This window comes from Hemitrygon akajei, chromosome 5 (genome assembly GCF_048418815.1).
Source record: "Hemitrygon akajei chromosome 5, sHemAka1.3, whole genome shotgun sequence".
NCBI classification, from domain to species: domain Eukaryota; kingdom Metazoa; phylum Chordata; class Chondrichthyes; order Myliobatiformes; family Dasyatidae; genus Hemitrygon; species Hemitrygon akajei.
In genome coordinates this window covers 148,157,003-148,180,623 of record NC_133128.1, presented here as the reverse complement: position 1 = coordinate 148,180,623, position 23,621 = coordinate 148,157,003, and the positions used below count along the sequence as shown (strand labels likewise).

At 40.1% G+C, this 23,621-nt stretch overlaps 1 protein-coding gene across 6 annotated transcripts in view; it reads left to right on the top strand.

The window, feature by feature from the left end:
- Window positions 1–23,621, top strand: part of unc80 (unc-80 homolog (C. elegans)) — a 214,181-nt gene that overhangs the window by 85,916 nt on the left and 104,644 nt on the right. For all 6 annotated transcript variants that reach the window (XM_073046799.1, XM_073046802.1, XM_073046797.1 and 3 more), the window contains 8 exons: window positions 1,045–1,192; window positions 4,084–4,256; window positions 12,024–12,236; window positions 13,633–13,768; window positions 14,849–14,982; window positions 17,373–17,538; window positions 19,011–19,214; window positions 19,818–19,915. In XM_073046799.1, coding sequence (XP_072902900.1) covers window positions 1,045–1,192; window positions 4,084–4,256; window positions 12,024–12,236; window positions 13,633–13,768; window positions 14,849–14,982; window positions 17,373–17,538; window positions 19,011–19,214; window positions 19,818–19,915 — 1,272 coding nt within the window. The remainder of the gene's footprint in view (window positions 1–1,044; window positions 1,193–4,083; window positions 4,257–12,023; window positions 12,237–13,632; window positions 13,769–14,848; window positions 14,983–17,372; window positions 17,539–19,010; window positions 19,215–19,817; window positions 19,916–23,621) is intronic.

Below are 23,621 nucleotides of genomic sequence, written 5' to 3'. Positions count from 1 at the left end.
AAAAGCTGGCAGAACTCAGCAGGCCAGACAGCATCTATGGGAGGAGGTAGTGACGACGTTTCGGGCCGAAACCCTTCATCAGGAGTGAAGTAACATGGGATCGTCGAGTGGGGATAAGATTTCTTATAAGACGGCCCAAAACGTCGTAACTACCTCCTCCCATAGATGCTGTCTGGCCTGCTGAGTTCTGCCAGCTTTTTGTGTTTCTATTCCAAACAAAATGTGTATAACATCTGTTTGAATTTTCATGCAAGGTGTAGATGTGTTGGAATTATGTGGCGTGGTTCTCAGCTGGTGCTGCTGTCTAAAGCAGTGACAAAGCATCAGCATAACATTTGCCTCTTTAATTATCCTTTAAGTAAAATAAAACAAAATGTTACTTGTGATTCCATTTTACCATACAACATGTGCATCTCATATGGTTATGTGTAAGCTTGTTTTAAATTCTAATTTATTTTCTGATGTAAGTCAGGAAATGATGAGTGAAATTACCCCAAACTGCCCCATGATCCATTAAGTAAATGAGTTAAGCGGTAAGGAATACTGACATAAAAATCCAGCAATTCATTCCTGACAATATTAGTTCAGCTGTATTTTAAGATGCAGACCTTTAAATAGCTGCATCAGCATGTCCAAACACTAATCATGCATACTATACCCAAGACCTGCCAATAGTAATGATGGGAATTTTGTGTCCCTACCAAAATTGGAATCATGTGTGCATTAGAATTCAGAAGAATACTTTTCAATCATTTCTTCATTTTAATCAGTCTAGGTTATTGAAATAATTAGAATATTATTCCTTTTATTTTGATATTGTTGCTTAATCTCCATTTGACCATACACTCGAGTTGACATTCTTTGGTTGGGGAGGGAGTAAGTGGGAAATGGATTTGTATCCTTTTGTTATTTTCAACAAGAAAGTCATATGAGAACAATATTAGCAATGTATTTTGTCACAAGAGTCCGAATCAATTAGTGATTTTAAAATTCTGCAAATGAACAAATTTATAATTCTTTCTTTCATAATGCTGTTGTACACAGGTGAAATTTAATAGCGCAGTAAAGCTTTCTGAAGGTGAGGGCCTAGAAGATGGGCGAGATGAAGAGGAGAACTTCTTCAAGCGACTTGGTAAATGGCGCTCGGGCCGAAGGAATCCATCAAAGCTTCATCATCCAGAAGAGAAAGATGGTACTTGCCCTACTATTGCAGAGTTGTATCTTATTTATGTCCGGTGGATATAGTGGACGGATTTTCAGTTTATGCCAAGCATTTCAATTATTTTTTCCCTGCTGAGTGTCAGCTGATTTACAGCACCTATTAAAGCCATTCTTTGTTTGGATGTGACTATTTTGCTTTTGTAGCTTTATAATGGTTTTGAGCATTTTAGGATTCCTAAAACACCTCTAAGATGTAGTGATTATATCTGATTCCACCACATCCCCTGACGGGAAGTTCCAGATATCGGCCTCTCTCTGGGGTTAGACTTTCTCATCTAATCCCCTTAAACACTCTTTCTTCTTACATTAAACTTTGTTTTTGATACTCCTATCGTGGGAATAAAATTCTGACTAACCAACCTATCTATGCATCTCCTTATTTTATATATAAGATCACCTCTCAGTCTCCTTTCCTCCAGGGGAAACAAGTCCAGGTGACCAATCTCTCCCGAGTCCTCTGATCCAGGCTGCATCCAGGTGAATCCCTCTACATTCTCTCCAGTGAAATATTATTCTTCCTATAATGTGGGAAACTAGAACTGCACAAAATAATGTTTTATAATCTTGCAACTTGATCCCCCCCAACTCTTATGTTTTTTGCAGTAAACTATGAATATACAGTATGCCTTCACCTCACTATCTACCTGTGTGGCCACTTACAGGGAATGTCAGTGCTGTAGTCTTGGAAAACTTTCTTTGCTATCCATACACCACCATTTTTTGTTTTATCTCCAATCTCAATAATAGAACATTTGTATCCACCATTCTGTAGAGTACAACAATAAAGGTTTTGGTACAGATCCCTGCGGCACACCACTGTGAGAGCCGGCAGTAAGTAGTGATGGGAAGATGCTTTCCTGATTTGAAAACTGTGACCAGTGGTTCACTGCAGGAATGGTGCTTGTACCCTAGTTAATGATACGGATTTGGATACGAATTTAGAAGTTAACTATGGATGACATGAAAATTGTTGCTGTTATGGATAGCGAAGAATATTGTCTACGGCTACAGCTGATCAGATGGAACACACACAAAATGCTGGAGGAACTTAGCAGGCCGGGCAGCTTCTACTGAAAAGAGTAAACAGTTGATGTTTGGGGCTGAGAACCTTTGTGAATAAGGGTCTCGGCAGGAAGTGTCGGCTGTTTACTGTTTTCCGTAGATGCTGCCTGGCCAACTGAGTTCCTCTAGCATTTTGTGTGTATTGCTTTGAATTTCCAACATATGCATTGTCATGAAAGGGACTAAATTCTGTAGTTCATTTCATGTATGCCTATCACTACATATGATATTTAACACTTAAAGCAGATAAATTTTAAATAAGTATTTTAGTTCCCAGAGGAATAAAGTCAATTACTAAGTAATATCATTCATCATTGGGATTATATGCCATTGCAGACTTTTTAATCAAAGCTGACATTTTGCCATCAATTCAGTAGAAGATCATTTTCCAGTAATTCTATGATTGTGATATTTAAAATTTATATTATGACATCAAATAGCTGGTATCAGGATTTCATAACTGCTCAAGTCAAAGCACAGTGGTTAAGTCACCATTACCTAACAAAAATAAGTAATCATTAATGGAGGGATTTATGACTGGTATAATGTAAATGGTATATAGGTATAATGACTGGTATAATGTACTATAAACAGTGATTGGTGATTGATTTGTAGGTCTCACCTCTCAGAGCCTTTTAAAAGAGCAGTTGTTTATACAACCACCACATGTACTCTTACATGGAAAGATGTTGTATATTACCATTGAACTAAATAATTACACACTTAAATTATCCAATCAAAACTTACCTGCAGAGTTTATAGCTTAGCATATTAACTTCTGAGAAATGTGTTTTAGACGCCTGTAATTACCATTCATTGTGGAAGCTGTTCTGGTGAAGAATATTCCCTTCAGTTTTGTATAGGAAACGAGAGGGAGGAGATCATTACTGGGGTAAAAAGCAAATTAATAGTTTTTTTCTCAAATGAAGTAGAAATTGCCAAGATAGGCATTTGTTCACTGGTACTTTGCACAACAAAACATCTACTGCAGAGAATTCTGAGGTATGTTTTCAAACAGCAATAGATATGAGTTTGAGACAAGAATGTCACATGGTACCTATGGTAACAAATTACTTTTTTCATAAAAAAAGAGCAGTGGTTTTTTCAGTAAACATTAATTGTCTTTTATTATATCTGCCCAGTACTGATCAGTTAAACATCAATCCAATTAATTGTTGGTTTAAAAAAAAAGCAGGAGAAAAGCAAATTATCCTGTGGCATAATTATTTGAACATAAATTTCACATTAAGTTTAATATGTGAATTCTACAGAGCAAAATTTGCACTGGAAATGTCTCTATTGCTACAGTTTAACTCAATTCAAATTGTTTGCAATTAGATTTTTCTGGCAGGTGAATTAAATCATTTTGTTTTTCTTAGTTTAAGCATAAGTATTTTTACTTTTTGACATTAATTTGGAGACCATTCAGGATAGTAAGGTCAAATCCAAAATATTTTCAGAAGTTTGCTTTAGAAATGGTTCTGCGGGACTATGATTAAATGTGAGTTATAATGAAAAACACTATTAAAGAGCATTTTAATAAATGGCATTTTCTTCAAAGATATTCTCAAAAAAATTATAATTATTACTCAGCCATTTGTTTATCATTGCATTATATGTTTGCCAGAATGTTAGAAGTGTAATTAAGTGGATCATTAACTGTTCTATTTGGAGTTTCATATATACTTGAATGAAAATTGATCTGTCAGGCAGTTTTTAGCTATACCTAATAGAATGATCCCTTAACAAAGGCACAATCACATATAACTTTGGATAATTTGATGTTTTACATTTCGTTAGGTTGTCGTAGTTTTGAGGAACACTTGGAAGCTAGTCAGGAAGGAAGCAAGAGTAAGAATATCTTGAACCTTGGGGCCATTAGACAAGGCATGAAACGATTCCAATTTCTTCTAAACTGCTGTGAACCTGGAACAATCCCTGATGCTTCAATCCTGGCTGCGGCTCTTGATCTGGTAAAAAAAAAACCTACAGAAGTCTATTTTGTTTCAGCGTATATAGTAATACAGCTCTTTCTTGGAGGTCGGTGGTAGAAAATATCTAGTGTTATATGTTGAAAGTTGTTCGGTTCTTCCTTAAACGGAATGTGAAAAATACAACCGTACTAGCAGTTGAGCAAATTGCGTAGATGCATGCAAGGAAAAACTGTATAAGAACATGTAGGAGAAGGGATGGAGAATACAGTGCAGGTGAAATGTATTCAAGAGGTGGCTTTTGCGGAACATCGATTGCCAGGTTTCTATGATGTAAATTCTTCTATCTTGTCCTGGCTATTTCCAGCATCGTAGTTGGAAGGTTTGATCACATGGGACTCAGTGTGCATCAGTCAGTTGGAAACAAAAACTCATTGCTCATTGTTCATTGTTTGGAGTAGCTGGCCGGGGTGTCATGAAAGCCAGTTGGCGGTTCAGAGGAGGCGAATCGGCCTGTTGGGCCAGGCATGTCAAGCCAGGGTGTCAGGCCGGGGATGTCGAATTGGGCCATCGGGCCTGCGATTTCAAGCTGAACCGTCAAGCCGGGGGATCCGACTGGGCCATCAGGCATGGGGATTCGAGCGGGTGAGGTGGATTGGGTTTAGAAAAGTTGACCCAGGTGGAGACTGTGCTACCGGAGTTGGCGCCTTCAAGTTGGCGCGAAGGGGGCTTGCAGTGAAACTGTGAGTGACTGTCTTGGAATTTTCTTTTGTGATCACAAGACCCTGTTGGATATTGATTGCCGCAGGCCTGCTTCCCTTGTTTGATGAAGAGACAGGTGGTGAGGCAGCAGTGTTGCCTCAGTTATAGCTAGGATTATGCCTCAGTCCTCAGTCTCGCATTGTAGAGTGGCATCTGGGTTCGGTTGGGGATGGCCTCTCCTGTTGGTGCCAGCCTGCAGTGTTGGACAGGTGGAGTTCAGAATCAGATCAGGTTTATTATCACCGGCATGTTTCTTGAGATTTGTTAACTTAACAGCAGCAGCTCAATGCAATACGTAATATAGAGAAGAAAAAATAACAAAATAATAATAAGAATGATAAATAAATCAATTACAGCATATGTATATTGAATAGATTAAAAATCGTGCAAAAACAGAAATAATACATTGTAAAAAAGTGAGGTAGTGTTCAAGGGTTCAATGTCCATTTAGGAATCGGATGGCAGAGGGGAGGAAGCTGTTCCTGAATCGCTGAGAGTGTGCCTTCAGGCTTCTGTACCTCTTACCTGATGGTAACAGGGAGAAAAGGGCATGCCCTGAGTGCTGGAGGTCCTTAATAATGGACGCTGCCTTTCTGAGACACTGCTCCCTAAAGATATCCTGGGTACTTTGTTGGCTAATGCCCAAGATGGAGCTGACTAGATTTACAACCTTCTGCAGCTTCTTTTGGTCCTGTGCAGTAGCCCCTCCATACCAGACAGTGATGCAGCCTGATAGAGTACTGCTCATGGTGCATCTGTAGAGGTTTTTGAGTGTGCTTGTTGATATACCAAATCTCTTCAAACGCCTAATGAAGTTGCTGTCTTGCCTTCTTTATAACTCTATTGATATGTTGGGACCAGGTTACTTCCTCAGAGAGCTTGACACCCAGGAACTTGAAACTGCTCACTTTCTCCACTTCTGATTCCTTTATGAGGATTGGTACGTGTTCCCTCGTCTTACCCTTCTAGAAGTCCACAATCAGCTCTTTCGTCTTACTGACGTTGAGATAGATAGATAGATAGATAGATACTTTATTCATCCCCATGGGGAAATTCAACTTTTTTTCCAATGTCCCATACACTTGTTGTAGCAAAACTAATTACATACAATTAATGCCAGGTTGTTGCTGTGGCACCACTCTACTAGTTGGCATATCTCACTCATGTACGCCCTCTTATCACCACCTGAGGTTCTACAAACAATGGTTGTATCGTCAGCAAATTTATAGATGGTATTTGTGCTATATCTAGCCACACAGTCATGTGTATATAGAGTGTAGGCAGTGGGCTAAGCACACATCCCCAAGGTGCACCAGTGTTGATCATCAGCGAGGAGGAGATGCTATCACCAATCCGCACAGGTTGCAGTCTTCCAGTTAGGAAGTCAAGGATCCAATTGCAGAGGGAGGTACAGAGGCCCAAGTTCTGCAACTTCTCAATCAGGATTGTGGGAATGATGGTATTAAATGCTGAGCTATAGTCGATGAACAACATCCTGACGTAGGTGTTTGTACAGTCCAGATGGTCTAAAGCTATGTGGAGAGCCATTGAGATTGTATCTGCCAATGACCTATTGTGGTGATAGGCACATTGCAGTGGGTCCAGATCCTTGCTGGATTGCCAGGAACCATAAATTTGTGGGACCTGCCACTCAGGAAGTTGAGCTTGGTCTAAAAATTTGTTTTTTTGTGTGATTATGTTCTTCTTTTCCTTCCTCATTATTTGGGATACGCATGTATGTTTTTGCACCTTGGCCCCAAAGGTACGCTGTCTCATTCGGCTGTGTCCATGTATGGTTTGAATGACAATCAAACTTTAATTGATTTGAAAACATAGTGCAGATGCTGGAAATCCAGAGAAACACACAAAATACTGGAGGAGGACAGGCAGCATATATGGAAAGGAATAAACAGCAGTCCCGATAAACGGTCTCGGCCCGACGCATCAACTTTTTATTCAATAGATGCCGCCTGACCTGCTAAGTCCAGCATTTTGTATGTGTTTGGCTTGGTGGCAGTTGCCAAAAGGTGATACTGGAAAGTAGTTTTTCAGATTGAAACCTGTCACCACTGGTATTGCCACAAGGATTTGCACTGGATCCCCTGGTGATAGTTATCTATATTAGTGATTTGACTAGGAGTATAGGTGGCAAGTTTGCGAGTGACACCAAAATTGGTGGTATAGGTACTGAACAAGGTTACCTAAGATTACAGAAGGATCTAGATGAACTGTGTTAGTGGACCAGATAATGGCAGAAGGAATCTAACTCAGACAAGTGATCTATTTGGGGGAGTTAAACCAGGGCTGAACTTGTGTGGTATTTGGCAGAACCCTGGAAGGTGTTGTAGAACAGAGAGACCTAGGTGTGCAGTTGCCTAGAAAGTAGTGACACAGGCAGATGAAGAAGATACTTGCATGCTTGCCCTCATTGGTCAGGGCATTGCGTGTACGAGGTCGGATTTCATGTTACAGCTGTGAAAGAGTTGTGTGCATTCTGGTCGCTTAACTATAGGAAGGATTATATTAAGCTGGAAAGGGTGAAAAAAAGATTCACAAGGATGTAGCTAGGACTGAAAGTCTTGAGATATAAGGTGAGGCTAGAGTGGGAGCATAGGAGACTGAGGGATGACCTTAGAGAAGTATATAAAATGATGAGAAGCGTAGATAAGGATGATGGCCACAGTCTTTTTCCAGGCTAAAGAAATCTAAAACTGGAGGGCATAGGTTTAAAGTGAGAAGCAGTAGTTTTAAAGGGGATCTAAGGGGCAACTTTTTCCACTGAGGGTATCAGATATATGGAACAAGTTGGTGGAGGTGGTAGAAACAGATTCAATTACAACTTTAAAAAAACATGTAATGGCACATAGAGTAGGTTCAGAGTGGTAAAGGCCAAATGCAAGCAAAGGCAAGTTAGGCCAAAAGGCCTGGGCGTTTCCATGCTCTATTACTCTAGGACTCTAGTTGAATAATAACAAATATCAAACAGTAATGCATCTACAAAGATGCAAAGGAAAAAGAAGAATTTGTAAAGTAAGCCCCAGGTCCATCCCACATACTACAACGTGAGCTATGGGATTCTGGGATACTGAACTATGTCGGTCGCTGCCCTGTGATCTTAGTTAGCATTTTCACATTCCTTTATTTAATTCCTTAACAAAAATCAAACCTCTTTTTTAAATGAACTGCATGAGTTGCCTTTGGCAGAACAGGACATAAGCATCCTTCTCTTAGCAAAGCTCTAATTCAACCTGTGGCTGGGTTCCTGGATTCCCCATTTCAAGAAAGTGACTAAAATTATGAATTTCAAGATTGCAGAGAATGGGCTCCTAGCTTGTATAATTCTTGCTTGTGCTGCTTCACTGCAACACCAAGAGCATCAAAATGATCATTTTCACATGTTTATTCCTAATACAAGGGGGTATAATTTGAAAGTGATTGGAGGAAAGTAGATTTTGTATACCGAGAGTGGAACGTGCGGCCAGACTGGCAGTAGAGGCTGATGCACTAGGGGCTTTTAAAAGACTTAGATTGGCACACGGATGAACAAAATGTAGAGCTCTGTAGGAGGGAAGGGTTGGATAGATCTTAGAGTAGGTTAAGTGGTGGGCACGAAGTCATGGACAGAAGGGCCTCTGTTATGCTTTCCTGTTCTGTGTTCTTAACGTCCACTAAATTTCACTTTGAAATTTCCTCAGAAAAGCAGAATAAAATTTCAGAAAATAACTTGCTGTTCATCGAGGAAGCATAAATCAGAGTGTAATTACTTTCAGTGTACACAGGGCTGTACAATAAAGGCAAATACAAAGAGCAACAGCAAAGATAGAGACATTCAGGTAAGCCTTTACTTAACTGAGTGGAGGAATCCGTTTGAAGGCTTATTGTTGTTTTTATGTTCTAATCAGGAAATTGTTAGTCTCTTAAGAGTTTGTCTGCACACCAAGTCAATTTTATATCTTGTTCCATGCATCCATTAAACTCAGGAGTAAGAAAGAGTCTTCAGTCTTACATTATATTGTTCGTGCATGTTCTTTAACTATTCCAAAAAAAATTGCATTCAATCCCTTTGAAAATCTGTTATGCTTTTTCTCAAATAGCAGCCATTTAAGTCTTCCACCTAACCAAGCATCTCTGCGCTTGAAAGTCACCTTTGTAATTCTCCTGAGCAGTTTGTTCAAAAAGTCTAGCTGCCGTCATGTTACAGGTCATTGTTCAACATGGAGAACCCTTGCAAGGCTTCAGGCCCTGATGGTGTACCCAGTGGGGCTCTGAAAATCCCTGCCAGCCAACTGGCAGGAGTGTTCAAAAACATCTTCCATCTCTCTCAATGCAGTCAGAGGTTCCCACTTGCTTCAAAAAGGTGACAGTCATACCAATGACCAGGAAGAGCAGGGTGTGCTACCTCATTGACCATGGCCCAGTTGCACTAACATCTACGGTATGGTGATGAAGTGCTTTGAGAAGTTGATCATGGCTAGAGTCAATTCTTGCCTAAGCAAGGACCTGAACCAGCCACAATTTGCGTATTGCCACAATGGGTCTACGACGGATGCAGTCTCACTGGCTGTCCACTTGACCTAGGACCACCTGCTATTTATTGATTACAGCGCAGCGTTCAACACAATCACACCATCAGTTCAACACAAGTTCCAAAATATGAGCCTCTGCCTCCGTTGACCTCCTCATCAGGAGACCACAGTCTGTGCAGATCAGAAATAAAATCTCTTCCTTGCTGACCGTCAACACTGGCACACCTCAAGGATACATGCTTAACCAACTGCACTACGCTCTTTACACCCACAACTGTGTGGCTAGGCACAGGTCAATGCCATCTGTAAATCTGCTGATGACTCAATGGTTGCTGGCAGAATTTCACATAGTGATGAGAGGGCATACAGGAGCGTGTCACAGTAACAACCTTGGACTCAACGTCAGTGAGACCAAGGAATTGATTGTTGACTTCAGAAAGAGGAAGTCAAGGGAACACACACTGAGAGATCAGAAGTGGATAGGGTGAACAATTTCAAGTTCCTGGGTGTCAGCATCTCAGAGGATCTATCCTTGGCCCAACACATTGTTGCAAGTACAAAGAAGGCATGACAGTAGCTATATTTCATTAGGAGTTTGAGGAGATTTGGTACATCACCAAAGACACTCGCAGATTTCTACAGATGGACCATGGAGAGCATTCTAACTAGTTGCATTGCTGTCTGGTATGGAGGGGCCACTGCACAGGATCGGAAAAAGCTACAGAAAGCTGTAAACTCTACCAGTTTTCTCGCAAGCACTAGCCTTCCCAGCATCCGGAACATCTTCAAAAGCTGGCATCCATCATTAAGGACCCACCTTCCCCCATCACCCAGATCATGCCATCTCCTCATTGCTACCATCGAGGAGGAGATACAGGAGCCTGAAAATGTACAATCGAGGTTTCAAGAACAGCTTCTTCCTCTCTGCCATCAGATTTCTAATGGACACCACCTCACTATTATTTCCCTTTCTTTTTGCACTACTTATTTAATTAAATTTTCTTTTTTTATATGTACATTGTAATTTATAGTTTTTGTTATTATGTATTGCAATGTACTGCTGCCGCAAAGCACAACATGTACCAGGGATACTAAACCAGGTTCTGATTCTGACCAGAATCTGATGACCATTCCAACTGTGCTTTGCAATGGATTCTTACAGACACACATGTGCTTTGTTTGGTACTGAGCAGTGCTGCTCATGGAACCAAATAACTGGTTTGCTTTGGACATGAATACTGGACAATAATCCTTCCTAGAGCTTTAGTTTTTGCAATATGTGATATGGAAGTGTATTTGGTATTAGGCTTGTCCAACTCCATTACTCTGACTTTATGCAAGCTAGAAAACATCTGATATCTGGCCCTTTCTCCAGAGTAATAAGATTTATTCATATTTGTTTTTTATCAATAGGATTTAAGAATTGTAATTTTTTCATATCAGCTATCCCAATAACCAGATCTATGTAATTTATAGAGATATTTTTAAAATTAACAGTTTCAAGACTAACATTTGCGTGATAGAATAAATTCATTAACATCCTTGAGTTATAAATTTCTACCGGTGAGCCAGTAACTAAATTCCTAGTCTATAGTTAGGAACTTAATCTAGCAGTTACTAGTTTGTTTGACAAATTTTCTGTCTTCTCAACTAATAATCTGTGGCTACCTTATCAGAATTTTTGGAAAGCTTATATAGTTATTTTCCTCAAATGATTCCAATAGATTATACCTACAGAGCCACTAAGCCTTCATGAATGGGACTGAAAAGGGATAAGGAAATGTACAAACTTGCATTCAGAAACTGAAATGTTTTAGATGTGATAGATGCTATATAAGTTGGTATTTTATTAATATTTTACTTTAACAAATTTATCATTTTCAATCAATTTGCTTCTATGCTGAATACATATTTTCTTATCTGAATAGGGCTGGCCAGCCTACATTTTCCAGTCCTTTGTAAATGCTACTCTTGATCTGATTGCAAGAGCAGGAGAGAATGGTGGAGGTAGAAGGTGGCATTAGGTAAAAAATTAAAAGGGGATTCAGATTAAGGCAATAAAAAGTTGGACATATCTCCTGTCTTTAGTTTTGTGCTTCTTTAAGCTTTTACTATGTTCTATGCCATTTCTACAGTTGCATATTTTAGATGAAAATAGCCAATGTTGGATATTGGCCTGGGATAGAAGTCAGGTTGTGAAAATGATTAGAAAAGTTTTGTTCAGTTTTGTGTCTTATGACATTATTAGGTAATGTTCAACCTCAATGTAAAAAAGGAGTGTAATAAATGAAAAAACTATTAATATTTGACATTTGATGTTAATGAAATCTTAATTATTAATTCTTTTTAGATTTCAACCGTGACTTTGTGATTCAAAATTGAATGATAAAAATTTTTGTCCTTCATTTCTTGAGGCAAGGAACAGAAGTCAATAACCTGATTAGCAATTGGGTCCAACGGTGTAATGTATTTTTTAAAATGTATTTTAATTTCCATACCTTCCTTTGAATGATCATCTCAGGAAGCTCCAGTTGTAGCAAGGGCAGCACTGTTCATAGAGTGTGCCCGGTTTGTACATCGATGCAACCGTGGAAACTGGCCAGAGTGGATGAAAGGACACCACGTTAGTATAACTAAAAAGGGTTTGTCGCGAGGAAGGTCGCCCATTGTTGGAAATAAGCGTAATCAGAAATTACAGTGGAAAGCAGCAAAGCTCTTCTGTCAGTGGGGTGAGGTAAGCAAAGAACATCTGACAATTAATAACATGACTTCCTTTGAAAAACAGTTCAGAGCCAAGCTAAGCATGTCTGTGAAGTATTCGTAAATTATAACGTGAAGAGTACAAATAGACGCCATGTCTTTGGTATCTTTCAAAGACACTGAAAGCATTCAATAGTGCGAAATGAAAGATTTTTAAAAAACGTCCAAATAATCACACCACACAGCTTAGATAACATCTGTGGAAGTAGATGCAGAGTTAAAATTTCAGACTTATTTCCATCCTGAGTAATGGGTGTTTCCAGTGGTTTTTGTTTGTATTTCCAATTATCTGCAACTTATTTGATTTTCAGTCATATGGTATCTCAAGTGAAAATATAACCTAGATTTACCATCAAAGAAATTAATGGCAGAAGTTGGTAAACCTCTGGAATTGTCTACTCCAAAGGGTTGTGAAGGTTCAATTGTTTTGGGCATTTAAGAATGAGGTAGTTAACTTCTGGAAAGATCGGGGAATTGAAGTCCATGGGGATCTGGCATAGCGGAGGAGATTGGACTTATGATGGAATGTCAGTGATCCTAGCGAGTGGCAGGGTAGGTTCAAAGGTACAGCTGACCTACTCCTACACATATTTTCTAGGTTCTTGAAGAAAAACTGAAGTAGATACCTTTGTAACATGGAAGTGCTTTCCTAGAATATCTGTATCGCAAAGCCATGTCATCTGTGTCAAGAAGTGCAAGTTGAAAAAATGTGCTCATTTCTAAACATTTTTCCCATAATTGTGTGAGAATGAATTTTATTCTTATGTAGTGGTCTTTGAATTCTGTAAAAATGAATTTCCATTGTCAAGATGGTCATAACATGGGGATTGCTTGTACTCAGTGGGTTCTGCACATTGATATGGGTAGGAGATGAGCATTTTCAAAAATTACGGTTTTGGAAGGAAGAAGAACTTAAGATGATTGTAAATTTAATGGAACTGATCAGAATAATAATACATAAAGAAAGCGAATATAGCTTTTCTGCCCACTGGTAGATAAGTTGAAGGTATACGAGGCAAGCAAGAAGTGTTGTGTTGAAACTTTAATACAAAGGCATCCATACTTATAACAACCGAAGAGCGCTAAACTAGGAAGCAATGTTTTAGCCAGGGGTTTATTTTGAGTTTTTCTGTCCAACAGTAAAATGTTGCTGTGAAGAAAATTACCTTGAATTTTATGCACTCACTGGGAGGTTTATGTAAATGGGAAAATAAGGGAGGAAGCCTGGGTTGACAGAAGTGTGTATGTAGGCATGTTAGAGAGATTTAATGCAAGTTATTTTAAAACAGCTTTATTGCATCTGTGTGTCCTTAATTACATGTGGATGCATACGTCGATGCTTTGAAGTTAAGATGCTGTTCTTCTGACAGGCTATTGGAACCAGGCTAAATGAGCTGTGTCACACGGAGAGTGAGAGCCCAGCAAACATACTCAGTTTCATTTATGATGATGAGACTAAACGACGTTTGAGGAAAGAAGATGAAGAAGAGGATTTCCTTGATGACAGTATGTCTATTGAATTTTGATGCTTTTATATTTCCTCTGGACCGGCTACAATGAAATTGCAGTTCCTTTGCTTATGATTTAAATGGAAACTAAAAGGAAAAGAAAATGCTGGGAGCTTCCAGCACTTCATGCAACGTCCACAAAAGGAAACAGAATTGCCGATTCGGTCTAAGGTTCTAATGAAAAATCCTTGATCCAAAAAGTAAAACTCTTCCTCTCCTCACAGATTTTGTTTCACTTACTGAGTCCTTCTTATGTTTTCAATTTTTGTTTTAGTTTGCCAGCATCTGCAGAACTTTTCTTCGTTATGATTTAAGTATATCAAGTGAGTGTGGGAATAGTTACTCATTGGTTGTCATGCATAAATGCCCAGGCTTGGTTCCAGCAGTCTAGTAAGGAATGAACTGCTAAAGTGGAGACAGAGCAACCAAAGGAAGGCACACTTCCACTCCTGTGTGACCAGTGCTGACAGAACTGCCTACCAGCTGGGTAATTTGGCTCACTGATTCTGCTTTTAGTTGTATATAAACTACATAGTTATCACCAAACTGCTTGCTTAAGATTTGGATTTCTGGTTGAGAGCTTTACCTGTAGAATTTATGGTCCCCTACTTAATTTGCAATCTCTTCAAGTGAAAAGAGTTGGCTGGCTCACACCAGCTTATTGCCATATTTTCTTGCTCTGACTGCGCCACTTCTTGCTTTATGCTACAAATCCTTCATCAATTATTGGGTCATTCATTCCTGTGCCCCACAAAGCCTGAAGAATTTAGTCAATTCTCACTATGAATTGAATTACGTACAGTACATCAAACAGCTTGGCAAGCTTTACATGCGACGAATGATACCTTGTCACTTTGAACGGTTAGGAATGGACTGCATTTTTTGAGCTGGATGCAGATTTAATGCTGGATTTACTAGTAATGGGAATTTGATGAATAAACTAAGGAGATAAAATATTGTAGGGTTATTGGGAAAGAACCATTTACTGCACCCATTTACTGAGGGTCTCCAATAATAAATCTCAAGTTTATTTTAAGTCAATAATACTTACCTTTGATCATGCCAATGTTTCACACAGGTACTGTTAATCCCACCAAGTGCGGCTGTCCATTTGCACTGAAGATGGCAGCCTGCCAGCTTCTCCTAGAGATCACAACATTCCTTCGAGAAACGTTTCCTTGCTTGCCTCGACCACGTACTGAGCCTCTCGTTGTAAGTATAGCCAGTCACAGTTTAGTGTTATTAATATATCTTCGTGTTAGAGAAAAGTATTTTGCAGAACAAGAAAAAGTAGTTGGGGTACCACGGTAGCACAGTCTTAGCACGATGCTGTTACAGCGCAGGGCATCAGAGTTTGGAGGGCAATTCCGATGTGCTCTGTAAGAGTGTTTCTACCTTCACACGAAGTGCATGGGTTTCCTCCAGATGCTCCAGTTCCCTCCCACAGTCCAAAGACGTACCAGTTACTGGGCTGCTAACATTTCCCCTGATTGTGCTAGGGTTAAATTGGTGTGTTGCTAGGCAGCGTGGCTCGATGGGCTACAATGTCATCTACGATCAATGGGCTGTTCTGTGATATGTCTGTAAATAAATAAATAAACAAACAAACAATAAAGTGATCAGTAATCTTGCATATAAAAGTCCAAATGAAAGGGACACTTCACGTAGCTTATACGCTCTGCACTTCAGATGTGTGCTTTCCGGTTTAATTATAAGTACAGGATTTGTTGTCAAGCTTCATACCAACATAGGAATGCCAGTGGATCAGACGCCTCCTCAGTAAAAATAAATGGCTATTCCCCAGTTTTGTCTTTGAGGTGCACTACTTCTCTGAAATTTTGGTAGTTTGGTATCTGGCATGCAACAACAAGGCTTTGGAGTAACGTAAACAAGATGCTGGAGGAACTCAGCAGGTCAGGCAGCATCTATGGAGAGGACACGTACAAACAAGCTGGATGAACTCAGCAGGTCGGGCAGCATCCGTTGAAAGGAGCAGTCAACGTTTCGGGTTGAGACCCTTTGTCAGGACTCGGCCCAAAACGTTGACTGCTCATTACAATGGATGCTGCCTGACCTGCTGAGTTCATCCAGCTTGTTTGTACGTGTTGATTTGACCACAGCATCTGCAGTGTACTTTGTGTTATCTATGGAGAGGAATAAAGAGTTGACATTTAGGGCCAAGGAAGAGAGTAAATGACGTTCTCTTTTCTCAGTTCTTCAGTCTCCATTGCATTTAGTCTCAGGACGAGACTTTCCTTTCATGAAATTCTGAAGTGTCGTCCTTTTCCAATGAACAGGGTTTTATCTTCATGACGCTGCCATCACCCACATTTCCTCCATTTCCCAAACATCCACACTCACAGAAAATGCTGGTGGAACACAGCAGGCCAGGCAGCATCTATAGGGAGAAGCACTGTCGACGTTTTGGGCTGTCGTTTCGTCAACAGTGCTTCTCCTTATAGATGCTGCCTGGCCTGCTGTGTTCCACCGGCATTTTGTGTGTGTTGTTTGAATTTCCAGCTTCTGCAGATTTCCTCGTGTTTGCTCTTTAAATCCACACTCACCCCATTTTCCTGCAAACTTAACGAATAGAACTCCCCTTATCCTTACCTACGAACCCCATGAGCTTCACATCCAGCAAAAAACTCTCTACAACTTCCACTATCTTCAATGGGATCCTACCACTGAACATATATTTACCTCCCACCCCCACTCCACTCTCTGCCTTCTACAGGGATTCCTCTCTCCATGAATCCTTTGTCCCTTCATCCCTCACCACTAACCTCCACTTGGTACTTACCCCTGCAAGCAGGATCTGTCCCTTCACCACCATTCATTACCAGATGAAGCAAGTCTGTCAGGGTCATCTACTGGATCCAGTCTTCTCTTTGCGGCCTCTTCTCCATTGGTGAGATTCAGTGTAGACTGAGGGAAACTGCTTGCTCCATCCATAACAGGGAGGATTTCCCAATAGCCAGTGCCCTTTCCCATTCCAACATGTTGGTCCATGGCCTCCTGTACAGCCACCATGAGGCCACTCTCAGGTTGGAGGAGCAATATCTCATTCCATGGGGTAGCCTCCAGCCAGACAGAATGAACATTGATTTCTTCAATATCAGGTAGTTTCTCCCCACTCCCCATTCCCCTTTCTGGCTCCCCTCTTAACCCTTTCTGGTGCCTATCACCCCTCTCTGGTGCCCCTCCTCCTTCCCTTTCTCCCATGGTCCACTCCCCTCTCCTATCAGATTCCTTCTTCTCCAGCCCTTTACCTTTTCTGTCACCTCTGAGCTTCTCATTTAATCTTCCCTCCCCCACCCATTCACCCGGCTTCACCTACCACTGCCATCTTGTACTTCCCCTCCCCCCACCTTCTTACTCACACCTCTTCCTCCTTCCTTCCCAGTCTTGAAGAAGGGTCTTGGCCTGAAACATCGACTCTTTATTCCTCTCCATAGACGCTGCCTGACCTGCTGAGTTACTCCAGCGTTTTGAGTAATACTCTGGAGTTCCAGCATCTGCAGATTCTCTTGTGTTAACAAGGCTTCGGAACTGTTTTATTTCTTAAAATGTTAGTCTATATAACGTTCAACTCTTTTCACCAGGATTTGGAAAGCTGCAGACTTCGTCTTGATCCTGAGTTAGATCGACATAGATATGAACGCAAAATCAGTTTCGCGGGAATTATCGACGATGAACAAGATTCAAAGGACTCACCTCACAGCAGCAGTCACACTCTTAAATCAGACACAGCCTGTGATGAGAAGAAAGGTTTGAAAGGAATTTTAAATTTTTTAAAATTAACTATATATACATAATCAATTTTTTGTATACATAATTTACATTGCAAATCAGTAAATTTGCCCCACCTTAGAAAATGGACAAGCTATTGTCCCTGAGGCAGTAGTCATTAGAAAATTAATTTATTTCCTGTAATTCCCAACTGAGATGGTGATAGAATGCAAAAATCAGCTGGCTTCCTCTCAACACTTAATAATTAATGTATAAGAATGGATAATAAATACGGGCCTTGCCAGTGATGACCAGATCTTAAAAATTAAATTAAAAATTAAAAATTGAAATGGTAAACCTGCACACATGCTGTGTAGAGTTTCTCAATATCTGAATCCTTTCTAAACCTAGGCAATGTTTCAATTTAATTTAAATTAAGAAGTTTTATTTCAGTATGAATCCAGTGAAATATTTTCCCAATGTAAATAATTACCCTTGGCAGATCATGTGCAGATTCCCTTACAGCTCTTCTAAATACATCAGGTCATTTAAGTGGAAATATTTATATATATTTACTCATATGTTCAAGCTTAATATATTATTTACATATAATAATTTCCTAATTTGAAATAAAAGACTAATTTTTTCACTCATTTTATCATTGAGGTGATATTTAAAAGTCACGTCACGTTCAGCTGCAAATCTCCAGGGCAAGTCGTTCTGCAGCCTGATGAGTATAACACTTATTAGATTTCTGTTGTGCATTCAGCGAGGCACTGCTGTGTTCCAGGAATCTTGCTGACATTTATCTGCTTTTGCAGGTGGAGTTAGAATCATAAAACTGTACTGTACAGAATATGTGTGGTATTACAGACAAAAAGAAAGAGTAGACACCAGTAGATAATGCTTTTGCTTACATAAAAATCTAGATGTACATAGCTTTTGATCATTGTATTGCAACTGATATTACATCAGTTATTTAATCAGGTATCGTTTTAAATGGAAAATAAAACAATAATATCATCTTAGATTTTGTATTGTTAAGATTTCTTCATGATACCAAGATTTGAAGCCACTTTTTAAACGTTGAGGTTGTCCCCATTCTCATCTTCATACAAGATTATTTTGCAAAATAATTTCCCCCATCCCAAGCAAATTCAGTAGTTCATCACCAAAGAAGACATCCAAACTGATGCTTCCTGGTGCTTTCCACTCCTTCCCTTCTTCCGTCCCCTTTTCCCAACCCTGATTCCCCTCTCCCTGCCCCCTCCCCACTCTCATTCCCCGATAGACACCCATATTCGAATTAGGTTTATCATCACTTACATATGTTATGATATTTTTTGAGGCAGCAGTAGAGTGTAATGTATAAAATTACTACAGTACTGTGCAAAAGTCACAGGCACATATACATAGCTAGGGTGCTTATGACTTTTGCACACTACTGTATAAGATACTCACGTGCTGATATCAACATTTTTGATGTATAACCTTAATTTTTTTTTTTGTAGGGCCTGTTAGAAAAGCAAGGCCAGGAGGTTCCCGTCTACTTCAGATAAAGGGGGCACGAAGTTTTCGAGTAAAAAAAGGTGGATCTTTGTCGAGCATACGTCGAGCAGGGAGTTTGAAGAGCACAAAACTTTCACGACAGGACTCTGAGTCAGAAAATGAAGAGCTTCTATTGTCTCAAAGCCATGACACTGTTACTGATATAGGTGATTCTTTTAATGTACACAATATGTAAGCAAGTGTAGTGATAGGTATGGGCCAGAGCATAGTGGTGGTGTCCAGGCTCGAGCGTATCAGTGGCTGGGTTGAGAGCAAGGAACGACCTGATCTTTGGACGATTTAAATGCCAAGCCGGTTGGATTGAAAAGGCAGGGTATCTGGACTGGAGGCAAGCGTCGGGCCCATTCTGCTTGCTGCTCTGTGACGTTTACTCCGCTCTCCGCGGTGCCGAGGCTGTGACCCGCTCTGGTTGCTCCGGGCTTCGTGTCTGTGAGCTCTGCCAAGATTTGCTCTGCTGTGTGCCGTGGGCCTGCTTCGAGCTTCGTGTCCACAGATTCATTTTCACTCTGAATGTTGTTGCCTGCTTTAATTGTTTGCATGACTTGTGTCTTTTTTTCTCTCTCGCTCTCTGCGCATTGGGTGTCTGTCTTTTTTTAATGGATCCTATTGGGTTTCTTTGTTTTGTGGCTGCCTGTAAGGAGACGAATCTCAAGGTTGTATAATTTATACATACTTTGATAATAACTGTACTTGAACTTTGATAGGTTTGTTGGTGTGAAGAGGGTTTATATAAAATTTATTTTTCACAGGTAGCCCTTGGAGCACTAGTGAACCTAGTATTGAACCAGAAAGATTGAGCACAGGAGGGACAGAAGAAAATTACCACAGAAATATGACATGGTTACCAGTATGTATTACAGTCTAAATTTTGTGTTTTCTTCTGTGCTTGAGGTGACAAGGTTTAAAATGATAGTTTGTATTTGAGCCAGCAGTTTCTGTAATGTGAACTAATTGATACCAATAATTAGATTATTCTTTTGAAACTGAAAAAAAACGACTGCAGTTTCTGGAGTTCAACAATAAAACCAGAAAAGTTTGGATATGCTCAGCAGATCAGGCAGTATCTGCTGAAGGAGGAATAGCTCATCTTTATTTCTTTTTAGGAAACATTAGTTGCTAACACTAATTCACTACAGAATTCTGTACTTCAATTTATTTTAATCAGTAATGCTTCAAACATTCTATGTAGTTTTGATCATCTTGGTAATTCTTAAGAGAGTCAGAGAATTATAGTAATAGTTGGGACTCGGGTATATCATAGAATCATGATATAAATTCAAAATTTAGAGTAAATTTATTATTGAGCTACGAATATATGTCACCAATGTGATGAGATCTGAAGGACTATTCTAAAGTGAACTGTTACTTTAACAAGAGAGAGAGGGAGCGGACAGCTTGTGTGCTATTTCAGAGCAACAGAAAGTCTGTGAGTTGCCTTGGAAACTGAAAGGCGGAGGTGTATGATGGACAGTTTGTGTTCCACCCTTGGAGATATATGAAGGTCAGTTGACTTTTTAATCAGAAACACAAGGCACACCACAGGAGACACGCGACTCCAGAGGCAAGGAGGACATTGGTGAGCTTTGTGTACCCACGACAAGGGTGGGGTTTTTGCTCACCGCGTGGACAAGGGAGTGACCGGTGGAATGCTATCGGTGTGTTCAACCCTGGCCTGGATTGATAGCTTTACCGTGGAAACAGTCCCCTTTTCTGTAGTCACAAGTTGGTGACTTTTAAATAAGTTTCGGGAATGGGAGGATGACGTGGAGGATTGGCATTGAAAGATAAACCAACACTCTAAATCTCTCTCTCTCCAACTCTACTCAAACCAAATTCCAGAACTGAACTGATTACTTACCATACCACCGTAAGACTGTATCACCTAATCACCTGAGCTGGGAAAAGCTTGGGAATCTTATCTACTCACCTATACATATGCATATATTCTGCTAACCTGTTTACCTTATCTTGTTTTATAGTCCTTTATTCAAGTAGTTAGTAATAAAATAGAGTTCATAACGGAAGACTCAGACTCCAGGTGTGTCCATTTCTGCTGGTTCTTTTTAACCCGTTACGGGGTACGTAGCACCATACACAACCCTGAAGTTCACTTTGTTTATAATGCATTTATAGTAAACAGCAAGAAACGCAATAGAATCAATGAAAAACTGCACATGACAGACGGACAAGAGATATGCAAAGACAACAAACTGCAAATGCAAAAAGCAAAAAAGAGAAAAAATATAATAATAATTAATAAATAAGCGATTAATATCAAGAACACAGGTTGTAAGGTTCTTAAAAGTGAGTCCATAGGTTGTGGAATCAGTTCAGTGTTGGGGTTTAAGAGCTTGATGGTTGAGAGGTAATAACTGACCATGAACCTGATGGTGTGGTACTTGAGGCTCTTGTACCTCCTTCCTGATGGCTGCAGTGAGATGAGAGCGTGGTCTGGATGGCAGGGGTCCTTGATGCTGCTTTCCTATGACAGTGCTCTTTGTAAATGTGCTCAATGGTGGGGAGGGCTTTGCCTATGATGGACTGGGTTGTATCCACTACTTTTTGCAGTGTTTTTTTTTCCATTCAAGGGCATTGGTGTTTCCATGCCAGGTCCTGGCACAGCCAGTCAGTATATGCTCTACCATGCATCTGTTGAAGTTTGTCAAAGTTTTTAGATGACAAGTAGAAGTGCTGCCTCCTCTGTAATAGCAGCTACATGCTGGACACAGGACAGATTTTCTGAAATGATAACGCCAAGGAATTCAAAGTTGCTGAACCTCTCCTCCTCTGACTCCCCAGTGAGGACTGGCTCATAGACCTCCAGTTTCCTCCTGCTGAAGTCAATAATCATCTCCTAGGTCTTGCTGACTTTGAATAAAAGATTGATGTGGCACCACTCAGCCAGATTTTCAATCGCCATCCATATTTCTGATTCTTCACCACCTTTGATTTGGCTCACAACAGTAATGTTGTCAGCAAACTTAAATATGGCATTGGAGCTGTACATAGCATCACAGTCATTAATATAACGGGAGTAGAGCGGGGAATACCTGTGCTGATGGTGATTGTGATAAATGGAAGCCATTTGGCCCCTCTTGTCTATGTTTGATCTTTGAAGAATATTTGTGCTTAGTTCCCCTTTCTTACTTTATACATGTTGATGTGGAGGGCCCTCCTTAAATATCTGAACAATTCTCTTATAATTGGTATCATGGCAGTATGTAATAACCTCCTGGCCAAATGAATTAATGTTGGGAATTGACTGAGTGGATATGTCCAAACAAAATTTGTGCAGCTAGAGATGAATGAAGATCTCTAGCTAATCTCTGTGGCTAGTACAAATGGATATATTTAAGGTTGATAGGTTCTTGATCAGTAAGTGTATCAAAGTTTATGGGGAAAAGGCAGGAGAATGAGTTTTAGAGGGAAAATAAATCCACTATGATCAAATGCCAGAGCAGATTCAACTTGGAGCAGAATGGCTTGTGTAAATCTTGTTCTAATTGTTAATGGCCATATATACATCATCTGTTCTATGCTAGTGTGAAAGAAACTGTTCCTAAGTTGTTGAGTGTGTGTCTCCAGGCCCCTGTACCTCCTCCCTGATGGTAGCAATGAGAAGGGGGTGTGTCCTGGGTGTGGGAGTCCTTAATAACGGACACACCTTCTTCTGAAAATGTCCTTGGTGATGGGGAGGCAAGTGTCCATGATGGATCTGGCTGAGTTAGCTTTTTCCAGTCCTGTCCAGTGGGTACGGCAACCAGTTACAATGCTCTCGATGGTACATGTGTACAAGTTTGTGAGAGTCTTTGGTGACAAGCCAAGTCTCCTCAGGCTCCTAATGAAATGTAGCCTCTGTCGTCCCTGCTATATTTTGTAACTCCTGAAACTAGTCGAAAGAAAAACATGGAGCTCTGAATACTTGTATATTTAATTTTTCGTTAGCGAGGTGCTTGTGTATGACATGCTGATGTAATGACGTATGCCATCCACGTGCTTCTTACATGTAACCCATAATGAATTATATAAACAAAGAATGTTGAATCAAACAATATATTTACATTATTACTCAAATATTACTGAAATATTGAATACGCTACACTCCTGCCTGCTTAGCTATAAATTCCTCTAACTCAAGGTAGAATGCTTCTCGACTCAAATATGTAATGTATTGCTCTCTAGTTATCTTATATACTGTATATACAGTTTACTATATAATACAACTACTATGTAGACATCCACAGCATTGCAAATTTTAAATTGTCCCATTCAAGCCTAACTGACTAAGTGTTCAGTGACACCAGTCCTCGAGAAGAGGCTTCACAACACTTCCGGCCACTTTGTAGCTGCACCCATGACTATCCTGAAATTTGTGCCCAAGAATGATATGGCAATATCTATATGAATCCTCTGCCAGGGCAGTGCAGGCCGTTTCCAGGGATGGAGAGGTGCTGCTCTTGGCATCTTCTGGACGTGTAGGCATCCGGAACGGTGCATGGGGAGCTGCTCGGTCTGCTGATCTATCCCAGGCCACCTGACAAAGCTTTGAGCCA